Here is a 14,466-nt window from a genome sequence, read left to right as displayed (position 1 = left end):
CGTGTGCCACATATATTTATGTGATGACGTCACAATTTTTATTTCACCTAGTTTTGTGCATTTTTTGGGGACAAATTTCACAAAAATACCAGGCGCCCAGATAAAAGTAGAAAGTAGCCCGCCCAAAAAAGAGAAAAAATTGCATCTGGCAACGCCGTTAGAATATTTTTGAATGTATGGTGTTGACAGATTAAAGTTTTTGAAATTTATATTTTTTTTTAACGGGAAACTTGCTATTTTATTCTGAGCGCCTGGTATTTTCATGAAATTATTCAAAAATGCACAAACATGTTGGTATTTCCTTTTTTTAATTCATTGGGAATCACTAAGCAGCTAAAACATCAAAGAAACTATTATTGGGAACCCACACGAACAGATTTTTAAGACGCCCATTATAAATAAAAAACACATTGTAGTATTTGTTTTTTATTTTATTTTTTTTTCAAAAAACAATCAATTGAGTTCATAAAAAGAAAAACTACATACACTACTTATTTAAAATAATTTAATTTACTAGTAGTGTACGGGAAAGAATGATGAATGAAGTCAGGTTTAAAGTTTGGAGTGGGTATTTTCTTTCGGAAACATACCAGGCAACCAGAACAGAACTACTTGACAAACTGCGTTCTCTCTGTTCCAGGATTAAAATTTAGATTGGGTCACATATCTGGAAATTGATTTCAAAAAAATCAACATAACTGCATTGGTAGTCCTTGAAGAGAGAGAATTTCTATAAAAAATCACTATGACTGCTCTAGTAATCTTTAAAGGAATGTTCTTAAAAAACGGCGATAGCTCCCATTTTCATCGAAATATCAGACAAATATGTTAAACAAATTTACGTCTAAAGGAAGAAAAAATGTTATGCCTGAAGGAATAATTGGGACAATTCCTACACCTTAAGAAATCATTTTAAGAAAGCTGCACATAAAAAATGTGCACAGGCAGTAATATTTTAAAAAATCCACGTATATAAAATGTTTATATGAAAGATATATATAAAAAATTATTAAATATTGATGGTATTTAAAAATATATATTTTGTTTAAATATGTTCTAAATGTTGCTCATATCATTTTAGGTTGGGACTTCAGATGCGAGAATGGATTTTTTATAAAAATATTTTTATCAGGAAGCACACTTTGGCGTTGGTTTCTTTCATATTTTTGTTAATAAACAACAATTTTTACAGAGATCACATATAGTGGTAGATTTTTAAAAATATATATTTTTTTATAAAAGTCTGAAGTTTTTTAAAATATTTAGGCATGGATTAAAAAACATATTTTTAAGGAACTTTATATAGGCGTTGGGACCAAGCAAATTATTTCGTTATAGAAGAAGTTCGTTATATCCAAGGTTAGCAGTAAAAATATATAGTATGTAAGAAAAGGTAGGTGTTGTATCCTGAATGTTGGGACCGAATAAATAGTTTGTTATAAACAAGTTCCTTATATCCGTAGTTCGATATGAGAGTAAGGATGTGTACGTAGTTCGATATAAGATTAAGGATGTGTACGAAAAGTTCGTTATAGCCGGTGTTCGTTAAAAATTACAGAATTGACCTACTGAAATAGGCGTGGACTGTTTAAATATTATTTGCAAGGACCACAAATATGCGTGGACTTGATAAAGAAATGTCAAAGATCAAACACAGGTACGGATTTTTATACCCTTCACCATACTGTGGTACAGGATATGATGTCTTTGTGCAATTGTTTGTAACAGGCAAAATGAACGGAGATAGACACATGGTTCTTTTTGAGAATATGCATAGAATCACTTTCTGAGTCGATTTATGCATGTCCGTCCGTCCGTCTGTCCATCTGTTGGTGTTAAATTGTAAACAAAGAACAGGTCGCATTTATGATAAAAATTGGATGAAATTTTGCGCAGCTCATTTATTTGGCCCACGGACGAACCCTATTGAAATTGGGAAAATCAGTCCAGATTTAGATATAGCTCCCATATATATTTTCGTCCGATTTAAGGTAAATGGTGCGCCAAAGTTCATATATATCTTTCGTTCAAGTTCATGTCATGTCGAAAAGCCGACGTCTGTTAGGAGGCTATGTATAATATACATATAATATACAAAGTAGTGAAGGGTATCATATAGTCCGATCAGTCCGACTTTGCTACTTTCCTTACTGGTTATAACCAATTTTATCCAAACTTTGCACATCGTATAATTTCTTTCAAACATAAATCAAGTTTGAAAATGAAAAAATGATCCACTCCTTCTGGTACTTCACCACAAAATGGTAAAACAATTTCAAAAGTTTGAAGAAACTCGTGGGCGGAACTGGTATGGCTTCATCCGAAAAACAAGATTTACAAGATTAACTTTTTTACTCCTTGTTTAGGAATTGCTTACAGCTTATGATCTGAGCCAATTTTATTAATCATTAATCGTATGTGTTTCTACTATAGTAAATCAAATTAAAAATAGAATTGATCAGTTTCAAGTTATAAATATAACATTAGGCGAAGAGAATGTCCGATTTGATTCACACATTTCAACATTTCTTTCAAAAATCAAATTAAGTTCAAATATGGGGAATATAAATCATCGTGTTTATAGGTTAAATTAAATGATGTTTTTGTTAAACCACCCGGCAATCATGATACTTGTCGATGGTGGTTAAACACACACATCTTTATAAATTACAGACCTTTACACAACATACATACGATATCCATAAAAGGACATTGAAAGTCCTGTACAAATATTCATGTACATTTATATTTATGTTTGTGTGTGTTGTGCGAAATTAATTAAAGTTGTATTAAACATTTGCACTTCATGTTCTTAATCAAAAAAAAGCCCGCTCAAAAGTTGTGAGCATTGCTGGTGTATTTAAGGTTATCATTAAATTCATACACAAGAATAAATTTTAATGTAGAGCATGTACAATATGATGTGAGTACGTGTGTCGTAAAAACAACATTTTTTTCCGAAATTAATACTGACAAGTACTTAACGCAGTTGAAACAGAGAGTGTGAGCTGAATTTGACACAAATACGATAGCATTAAGACTGAAGAAATATTTTTTATTTCAATTCTTAATATGATGGGAGGATTTGAAAAGTAAAAGCTAAAAATATTATGTTGTACCATTTAGATGACGAGCCTTCAAAAATCCTTCCTCCCATTTCCACCCAGCATTTAAAGGGAGTTCCTTGTTCCTGTTTTTTATTTTTTGTATTTTATGCCAACGTATTTAGTTCACATGTGCTTATTTTGAATTTAATGCAAACAAATCGGGGTTTTTATGTTGATTTTACTTCTTCATCTTCTTATCTACACTTCTGCTCAAGTGCTCCAAGTAAATTCCGAATGTTTGACTTGGTCGTTTCACTTTCACAATCCAGAGAATGACGCGAGGATGCCACACTCTGGCATGTTCCATATATGTAATATTTTTTGAACAAAAATCTATGATATATATGTGCAACCATGTTGATATGTTGAATTCATCAGTCACATACTGGATGCTCACTGGTTGTCACCACTGCGTCACAATGAATGACTGACTGAATGCAACATTATCTAAACCCATTTCCATGCTTCAGTGAAACAACAAACATTTATGTGTGTATGTGTGTTTTTTGCTTTTTTCCTCGTAAACAGACATTCAACAGCATTCTAAGAGAACAAAGTCAATATGACTGTACGGGTATAGTTCTAAAGTCCTTCGTTATCCTTTTCTATGATGATTTATTTGTTTATTCTTCTCTGCAGAAAAAAATACAAGATTGAATAGTGATGAATTTAATCCAGCTTTTTTATAAATATTTTTCTCTCCCCATCTCTTTTAAACAAACAAAATATTTAGGACACATTCAGAGAATGAAAGCAATCGGTTTGTTGACGACGAGAGTGTCCATAGGTTGAAGTTTCATAAATAATCTATTCTGTGTGCTACACATAAATATTTTCCCTTTTTATTTTCAAGATTTAATATGTGTATATTCCAAGACACATCCTAATTATTATGAACCAGAATGGAAAGGACCAAAGTCGACGATGCGACTATATATGGTATCATATACCACTTTGAGTACAAGAAGTTTTTCTATGAATCTAATTTCACTGTTGCACAAAATCGTGAAATTCTTTATAGGGATCCAGAAAGCCAAGTTTTTGAGAAATTTCGCTTATTTTTATTTTGGAAAGGATTTTCACATGTTTTAATCATCTTTTTCAACTTTTACCCGGTCTATGGACACTGAGAATTATTTAGAAGGCAAAAGAAATTCTTCGCAGAAAATTGTCTATGTCGGCCCATTTTTGTCATAGACCTCATATAAAGGTCTCTAACCACATTTTCGGTATGTTGAAGGTCGTAACCAGACCAAAGTTATAATTAGGATAACATTTTCCGGGCGAGAAATTTACATGGTCATTGTTCTAACACATACACCATATAAAGGTCCGAACCCATTTTCGGTACTTTTAAGGTTTTAGCCGGAAGTGGCTGTCAGTTGACATTCCCGGAACGTGGAGGGTCACATACATCATTGCAGAACATATAAAGAATGTTGATGTTCCTAAACACATTTGCAAATGTGATTTATATGAAGTGATTAAAGTTTTGCATTCCCGTAGGTAAACATCTTCAATGTAGTTATAATAAACCCGCCTATTGCAGGACTTTGAAGGTTTCACGGGGATCTGACACCCAGTGTGGCTGTAATTGCGTATTGCAAGTTGTTGTGTGACTGTAAATATTTAATGAAAGCACGCATTTCTAATTTTTCCATTATAAAAAATTGCGGATGCATCTTTTTTGAACACCTGTGTCTATATGAAGGAGTTGCCAGATCGAAACAAAATTTAACATGTGTTCATAACAGAGATGGTGCACAATTTACATAAAATCGGAAAAAAATTATATATATAGGATATATATCTAAATCTGAACCCCGATTTTAAAAAAACTTCACATACATAAGTATGGACCTAATTCAGAGCTCTGTTGAAAATTTGTTCTCATAACAGTGGAGCGAGAGTTATTGTGAGCTAGAATTTGATGTCAATGTATACATGACCCCATTTGACCTTAAGACCAGTAAGATGTCTTACGTCTGTGGCATACTGTTATAAGGCTTTAGGGTACTTCATATATTTCAAGCCTTACAATGGAAATGCGAATATTCACCAGAAATTCAAAATTTTTACGAGCTTTATTATCGAATAATTTTTTTCACTTCGGTTGAGACCCCGTCAAAGACTTCAACATAATCTACTGGCATCGAAAGTCGTTTACCACACATTCCTTTTCTTGATAGGTGGTATTCTAAATAGTAGGTGGCCTCAATGAATTTCTATCGAATACAAGACCTCATTAATTTTCCATAGAATAACTCTTTATAATTCTAAGGAATCGAAGGCCCAATTGAATGTGCTATGGTCGTGTACATGTTTGGATACAATTAAAAACTCCATTCCCATGATATTATAAATGAATTGTTTAGAAATTAATTGATCATTTTATGGGGCAAGGTGTGTACCTATGACCCCCATCTTCGAACTTGTTTTCAGTTTGGAAGAAATAAGATGGTGTACAAAATGTTTGGATTAAAACGATTACTCCCTTCAAAAACTGGCATTTTAAAACCTTTCTAAATTTTCAGAAACGCCTTTGGTATAAAGATGTGGTCTTAAACTAGAGGTGTGCAGAGAGGAAATGCTCGGAGAGTAAATGAGAAACCGCCATATGAATGACTTACTAAAAGAGAACGTAGAGAACGAACTTATTGATAAATGTAAACAAGGGCACCTATTCCCATGCTTGCACAGGGCTATCTTAAACTGATATGTCTTGGAAATAAATTTGTAATCAGATAAAAACGTATATATCTCCATTACCATTAAGGCGGAGGGTAAACGAAGAAGATCTGTGGAAGGATCGATAACTATATTAATATCTATATGACAGTTTCTATACATATATACTAGCACATGAACGCTACTTTTTTAATGGATGTTATAATTATTTAAACATGTCAAAAGATAATGAACTTACACACCAATGTTAGTACCATTTAGTTCTTTTGTTATTTTATTGTACGTATTTTTAAAATTATCTCCATGTGTCAACACAACACACCAATTCTCAATGCAATACAAATCTAGTTATATACTAAGTTTAGTACCATTTATTAACATTCGTACTCTTTTAGTACTTATTTCGAAAAACTAATTCCAAATTTAATGATTCGAGCTCGGTTCACCCAAATCTTAATTTGACCAAATTTAGTACGATTTAGTACACATTAATACAAATCCAATAGAAGCCATATTTCCTAATCTCAAGATTCCAGTCCGATCATTCACTAAATTTTATAACATTTTCAGCACGTAAGTATGAATTTCCAAATCTTGTTATATAGCCCAATCATAAATCCCAAGAGGGATCATAAATTAAAAATTTAAGATTACAGATCTATCGATTCTAATTCACATTTGGTACCATTTAGTGCACAGTAGTGCAATCTTCCAAAACTTCTTGTTTATTTCAAATTCCAGGATTCCTGCTTTATCTGTTAGTACAGTACAAAATTACCTCCTTATATCGATTCTACATCTCAACGACCAGCTCTATCGGTTCAAATCCACATTCGGTACCATTTAGTACACATCAGTGCATTCTTCAAAAACTCCTTGCAACTTCCTATGAATTTTTCAAAACTACCTATATCATATATCCAATTAAAATGTTGTTTCCCAATATCAGGATTCCAATTCTATCGCTTTAAATTATAAAACCTGTACCAAAAAATAGTACAATTTAATACGTTTCGTGCACATAAGTACATACTTCCAAAACTCCCTACATATCGCTATTCTACACTCCGACGGTAATGTTAATTTCAATTCATCCGTTTCTCTAAATTCAAATTGTACCAAATTAAACTGCATCGAAACTACATCCTTATCAACCCTACATATCAACCTTGATTCGCATACCAAATGTCAATCCACGAATTTCCAAATTTCAAGATTCTAGCTTCAGCCGTATCGTCTGGGCGTTGATGAATCTTTAAGTCAGTCAATCAGTCAGTCAATCGATTTACTCCTAGAGAGAGAGAGACCCGCCAAAGGTCCTAAGTCTGCAGTATCTCAACAACAATTCTAAGCTTTGTTAACTATTTTATAATATTTTTTTTTCGAAACGTTTTACAATATGTCACATTATTTATGTACATTCATATTTCCTATTTCACATCTTCTTACACTCCCAAGAGCACCCAATAAGGAATGGAAATATTAATGATGGTAATTTAGAAAACTGCATACTCTCTCATTTTTTTTTGTATTATAAAACATAAATTTTACAACTTGAATGAAATGTATTTTGCTGTGTCAGTAAAGCAGCTTAACAGAATTGTTACTTCATCATAGTTTCCAGAATTGCTACTGTGGTTTGAATTTTGCTTCCATAAGCAATTTTTTCTTTTCGTTGCTCAACAATTTGAAATGGTAGAGCACTGGTAGATTATAATCGACAATAAAGGCAATGAATATAAATGGAAATGAAAATATGTTTTATGTTAAATGGAATTTTTCATTTGAAATAAGGAAATCAGCACATAATGGAAGCAAGGACTTTTGATAAAAGGGTGAGGAAGTTTGCTATTCCTTTTGGAGTATTTGTCAAAATATAGTCTGTGTTCTCTCTGACATCTAAATATGTATGCAATAATTATGTACTTACATGTGTAAAATAGTAATAATGTACTGAAGCACCTCGTTCGGCCAATGCCTGAGCATATTCATTTGTGGGACACGTAAAGAAGTGATCACCAACAGCTCGTCCGATTTGTTGTTGATTTTGGTATCCGGGATTACCTTCCCAACTTGTGTACTGCAATGAAATGCAATAAAACACATTTATTTATATAAATTAATATCAAATAATTGATAGCAATTTTTACCATTTAAAATTAATAGCAATTAATTGCGAATCGTAAATAAATCAAAAGCTATTAAAAAAATAATAATTAATATGTCGTGAATTTTTGATGAGGTAGTTTAATACGGATGATTATGACATTTAATTAAAACATAATCAATGGAAGTAAACAAACACTAAATACCTGAAAAACGATTTAAATTTTAACTTTCCTCCCATTATTTCCCACCAGATACGAAACGTGCCAACTTTTTTTCAAACGATTTTTCTACGATTTTTTTAATTCGGAAGACATTGCATGTATCATTTTCTATAAACACAATTTGCTTTTATATAAAAGTGTGTTCCCTAATCCCTGTTAGCTTATTATATATTCCTCATCCTGAATAAGTTCCCTGTCGGCAGTGTTGCCAAAACTTGATTGAGAAAAAGTGCTAGATTTTGTTGAAAAATATGCTAAAAAGTGCTAAAAATTTTAGAAAAGTGCCAGAAAAAAGTGCTAAAAATTAATATAAAGAAATTTGATTATATTTAATATTTTGTGGAGATGTTATAAGTATATGTGTTACAACAGCTTGTAACGTCACGAAATATTGGTCCTGGACGCACATTTTAGTATACGGATCGTCATGTTTTTTTCTTGATGCCGCCTTTGTAACCCGAACACCAATAACCCAATAAATACGGAAATCTACTCTACGGAAAACCATGGCTGCTTTGATATTTTTTTTAATTAAATGAGCCAAGGCTTTAGCAAGACAATTAAAAAAAATTCTATGACATTTTTTCTTGCCAAGAGAAGTCAAGCTGACCTTTAAATTTATTTAAATTATATTGGTTTATATACACTAAATTGTTCACAGTGTTTTATACCCTCCACCATAAGGTGGAGTCTATATTAAATTTGTCATTCCTTTTGCAACACGTCGAAATTTTCACCGGAGACATATACATATATATATTCTCGATCAGAGTAAAATTCTATATCGATTAAGGCATACCCGGCTTAATATTGTACCTGCCAATATGGGGATTTCTATCATAACATGAGTTTTCTACTAGGAGGCCCCATTAATTTTAGACATTTTGATTTTCATCCTCATGGTGGAGGATATAAAAAGTTCGGATGGGCCAAACTTAAAATCATGTTTACTTGTTATGTTCTGATATTGTAGTATTATTATAACCCAGGAGGTGGATAACTCGCAGAATTTTTCACCGACATGGCAATTAGTTTCGCAGAAAATTTAAGTCTTGTAGTAGTTTCATATCATCATCATATAGATAGCCCCGTCCGACTATACTTCTCCAATCACTGGAAAAACATTGGAAAATCAAATCCACTATGTAAAACATACAGAAACGTCAATGTGAAATCGAAAAACCACAATTTTTCGAAGTGATACTAAAATTTTTGAAAAAATCTTGGAACAAATTAAAAATGCTAAAAAAAGTGCTAGGTGCTAGAGCGATTTTTTTGGTGCTAAACGAGTTTAAAAAGTGCTAAATCTAGCACTAAAAGTGCTAAATTGGCAACACTGCCTGTCGGCCTCCATACCTCCCCTATAACATTAACGCGAATCTAATCTGGTCGTGCATATGCCTACAACAATTAGATATCACTCGAGGGGATTAACTCGACAACATTCAGCGATACCGATTTAGACAACTCCATTTTAAAATTAGCCACCACACCATCACACACACATGTGCACAATTGCATTGCCGTTAATATGAACATGAACATTCACATGTCCACATTTTAATCCTCTGTCATTTAGAGTTATTAATTTCGATGAGCGATAACATTAAAATGCATTCAGACTAATATGTTTAACGTCATTGCGTCGTCAGGCAATCGAGTCATAATTTACACCGAGCTGTTGGCTCGACTGTAATTGAAGTGGAATGGGGAGGATGTAGAGGGCATTATTGGTGGGCATTATTGGCAATTTGAGTGAGTAATTGACGATATGCAAGCAGAATAGATATCTGATAAAACGATTATGGCTATGAAATATAGAAAAATAATTGAACACATTTTAGTTAAAATCTATTGATAACAACAATTATTTTGGTCTAAACGATGGAAGAAAATTAATACTGGTCCTGGGAAAATATTCGTTTGAATATTCCCTGGTCTTTGAAATGTATTCTTTTAAATATTCCTATTCCTACTTAATGTGTGGATTTTTCACAAGAACACTTTAATTGGTCCTTGGAAAAATATTCCTTCCAAATCGCACGCCTGTGCTAGTCCTTAAGAAATGTGTTTTAAAAAATCTATGCCTATTTTGGTCCTTGAAAAAAATATATTTTTAAAAATTCTGTGCTATTCCTTACAAAATGTGCTCTAAATAATCTATGCCTATTTTGGTCCTTAAAAAAATATGTATTAAAAAATCTATATTTATTTTGGTTCTTTTGGTTCTATTAAAAAATATATCTTTAAAAAATCTAAAATCCTGTGTTCGTCAATAAAAACCTGTAAAATGTCGTTTACCGGATTTGGTTAACCGAGTGGGTTTAAATTTTCAATTCCTTTGAATATATGCCAAATAAATCCTCATAAAGAAAAATATATAAGAAAAATTTTGTTCAAATCGGACAAATATTGGGTGTTTGGGGTATCATTAATCAAAAATCGGACGAAACTATATATGGGATCTATATCTTAATCTGAACCGATCTCAACAAAAATCCGCATACATTAGTCTGGACCAAATTTACTACTCTGTGCAAAATTTTGTCTCAATCGGACAAATTTGGAGTTTGGGGTATTATTCATCAAAAATCGGACGAAAATATATATGGGAGCTATATGTAAATCTTAACCGATCTCAACAAAACTCCGCATACATTAGTCTGGACCTAATTTAGTACTCTGTGCAAAATTTTGTCTCAATCGGACAAATATTTGAAGTTTGGTGCATCATTCACAAAAAGTCGGACGAAACTATATATGGAAAATATATCTAAATCTGAACCGATTTTAACAAAACTTCGCAGACATCAGTCTGGGCTTAATTTAGTACTCTGTGCAAAATATTGTCTGAATCTTACAAATATTTAGAGTTTGGTGCATCATTCACAAAAAATCGGACGAAACTATTTGGGAGCTATATCTAAATCTGAACCGATTCCAACAAAACTTCGCATACATATGTATGGACCTGATTCAGTACTCTGTGCATAATTTTGTCCCAATCACACACATATTGGGATATCGGACGAAACTATATTTGGGAGCTATATCTAAATCTGAACCAATTTTCTCCAATTTCAATAGGGTTCGTCCTTGGGTCAAATAAGTGAACTGTGCCAAATATCATCCAATCCGGATTATAAATGCTACCCCTATTTTGTTCCCAAAAATACATTGACGGACGGAGAGACAGACGGACATGCGTAAATCGACCCAGAAAGTGATTCTATGCATATTCTCAAAAGGAACCTTTTGATTGTTACATACATATGCAAAAAGACATAATATCCTGTACCACAGTGTGGTGATGGGTATAAAAATATTGTTTAAAAGATCCACGCCTATTATAGTCCTTGAAAAAATATTCCTTAAAAGATCCACGCCTATTATAGTCCTTGAAAAAATATTCCTTAAAAGATCCACGCCTATTATAGTCATTGAAAAAATATTGTTTAAAAGATCCACGCCTATTATAGTCCTTGAAAAAATATTGTTTAAAAGATCCACGCCTATTACAGTACTTGGAAAAATAGTATTTTAAAATCCACGCCTATTACAGTACTTGGAAAAATATTATTTAAAAATCCACGCCTATTATAGTCCTTGAAAAAATATTCCTTAAAAGATCCACGCCTATTATAGTCCTTGAAAAAATATTCCTTAAAAGATCCACGCCTATTATAGTCATTGAAAAAATATTGTTTAAAAGATCCACGCCTATTATAGTCCTTGAAAAATATTCCTTAAAAGATCCACGCCTATTACAGTACTTGGAAAAATAGTATTTAAAAATCCACGCCTATTACAGTACTTGGAGAAATATTATTTAAAAATCTACGCCTATTTTAGCCCTATTCTTTAAAAAATCCACGTGTATTATATTCCTTAGAAAAGTATTCTTAAAAAGTCCATGTCTATTATAGTCTCTGAAAAAATATTCTTAAAAAGTCCAGGCCTATTATAGACCATGAGAAAATATTCTTTAAAAAAACCATGCCTATTTAAGTCCTTTAAAAATCCACGACTTGGAAAAAATGCCTGTGTAAATCCACGCCTATTATAGTCGTTGAAAACAATTTAAAAAATCGACGCATATTATAGTCCTTAAAAAATATTAATTAAAGAATCAACACCCATTATAGTACTTGAAAAAATATTCTCTAAAAAATCCACCCCTATTATAGTCTTTGAAAATATTTTTGGATAATCCACACTTAGTACAATTCTTTAAAAATATTTTTTTATAAAAATGCAGTTCTCGAAAAAATATCCTTAAAAATATTTCCTTTAAAAAAATCTATATCTATTGAAGTCTTTGAAAAGAATTAAATCGACTGTTCTCTTGCTTTTTTAAAAAAATCTTTAAAAAAGGCAAGCATGTGCTCGTCAATGGACAAATGTATTTTTTTTTTTAAAAATCCACGTTTCTGTTACTTATTGAAAAAAGTAACAGAACAAATATTCCATACCAATTCAATAATCTTTGACAAAAATATTAAAAAAATCACGCTTTTACCATTCAAAATTTACAAATTGATTGTTGGAAATTATTTTAATTTTGTATTTATATATTTTAATTTGCCCTACATACTTCCTAAATAAATATCCGAAGTGATTACCAAAAAACATTCGTTGGAAACCCCACAATCAGTTCAGCAATCCGGGTGAAATCCTGTCAAGGGATAACGAGTCCATTTAATGCAACACATTTTCATTGTTAATATTTTGTTTGATAATCAAATACAAATTCAACTATAAAATGGTATATACAAACATATATGTACATACATTTGTGTTAGTATAAATAAATCCTAACAAACAATTGGCCGAAAGGAAACATTGATGAGGCTAAAATCGAATTACAACTACACACATTGCAAAAATTGCCCATGTTCATATTTTAAACATTTGCCATCAGCATTCATTAAATTATGCGTTCTATAAATTGTGTGTGTGTTGAGATTTGTTAGTATAACTACAACCTCAAACCATTCCCAGGATAATATTAACCACAATTGGGCAAATAGACCGACCAGTTAGTCATCATTCGGCATCATTTCAAATGTCAAACGTCAGAGAAAGAGAGAGCACACAGATGTGAACATTTAAAATTTCGTACAAAATTGTTCATGTTCATTGGTTATTGGAATGGCAGATAAAATTGATGACATGCGGCAGCATTGAATTCTATTTGATAAAAATAAGCCCAAAAACTAGGTTAGTTATTTAATTGAAAACAAAAAAAAAAAAAAATGAATAACAATTTGAAATGACAGACGGTTTTGTTGTTGAAATGTAAATACACACACAATATTTCTAATTCTATTTTGCAATTACTAAATGAAATCATGTGTCAATTACATACTATATGATTGAATTTTGTGTATTAGAAACTGGGCAGAGTAATATTGAAAAAGGATTTAGAAATAATAAAAAATCTAAAATTGTATATGGCTATATAAAATACTGTTCAGGGGTTATGAGAACTTTAGGGTGAATTTTTTTCCGGATATTTTCATGGTCCATTAGCGTTGATTTTAAATAAATATTTTACATTGGCACTTTTTGTAAATTATCTATTTAAGGACGATTAAAATGTAAGCGTAGATTTGTTGAACAATTTTTTTTTAAAGACTACACATGGACTTTTCAAAAAATATTTTTTCAAAGACGTAGCGTGGTTTTTTATAGAATATTTTTGCAAGGACTTTAATAGGTGTGGATTTTTTCAATACGTTTTTGCAAGGACTTTAATAGGCGTGGATTTGTTAACGAATGTTTTTTAAGGTCTTCACAAGGCGTGTTTTTTATAGAATATCTCTTCAATGACTGTAATAGGCGTGGATTTTTTTACTGAATATTTTTAATGACAATAATAGGCGTTGCCGCGACTTCACCCTTCAGAACTATAAAAAAAAACAGTAAGGGAAGTAGTTAAGTCGGACGGGGCCGACTATATGATACCCTTCACCACTTTGGGTATATTCAACAGAGGAATCCAAACAGAAGTTGAAGGACCATAAACACGAAAATGGATCCATAAACAATCTATATATATATATATATATATATAATGTGAACCGATTTCAATAAGACTTGCCAGAGATTAGCTTATATTAACTATACTTCATTGTACAAAATTGTGTGACAATCGGACAAACTTTGGGTCTTTAAATAAAATCGGAAGAAAAGATATATAGGAGCTATATCTAAATCTGAACCGATTTTCACGACACTTAACACAAATAAGTAACCTATGCCATATTTCATCCAATTCGGATCATAAATGCAACCTGTACTTTGTTTACAATTTAACATGGACAGACGGACATGCGTAA

The 14,466-nt window shown here is 31.8% G+C and overlaps 1 protein-coding gene across 1 annotated transcript in view; it reads right to left on the bottom strand.

Annotated features, from left to right (window-relative positions):
- Positions 1–14,466, bottom strand: part of LOC133338768 (acetylcholinesterase) — an 84,364-nt gene that overhangs the window by 30,811 nt on the left and 39,087 nt on the right. The window contains exon 6 of the mRNA XM_061546873.1: positions 7,726–7,875. Within this exon, the coding sequence (XP_061402857.1) occupies positions 7,726–7,875 (150 nt within the window). The remainder of the gene's footprint in view (positions 1–7,725; positions 7,876–14,466) is intronic.

This window comes from Musca vetustissima, unplaced genomic scaffold (genome assembly GCF_032173495.1).
Source record: "Musca vetustissima isolate MV318-11 ecotype Yass unplaced genomic scaffold, APGP_CSIRO_Mvet_v1 utg12500, whole genome shotgun sequence".
In the NCBI taxonomy this organism is placed as follows: Eukaryota; Metazoa; Arthropoda; class Insecta; order Diptera; family Muscidae; genus Musca; species Musca vetustissima.
The sequence above is the reverse complement of the archived record's forward strand: the minus strand, read 5'-3'. Positions and strand labels throughout refer to the sequence as shown.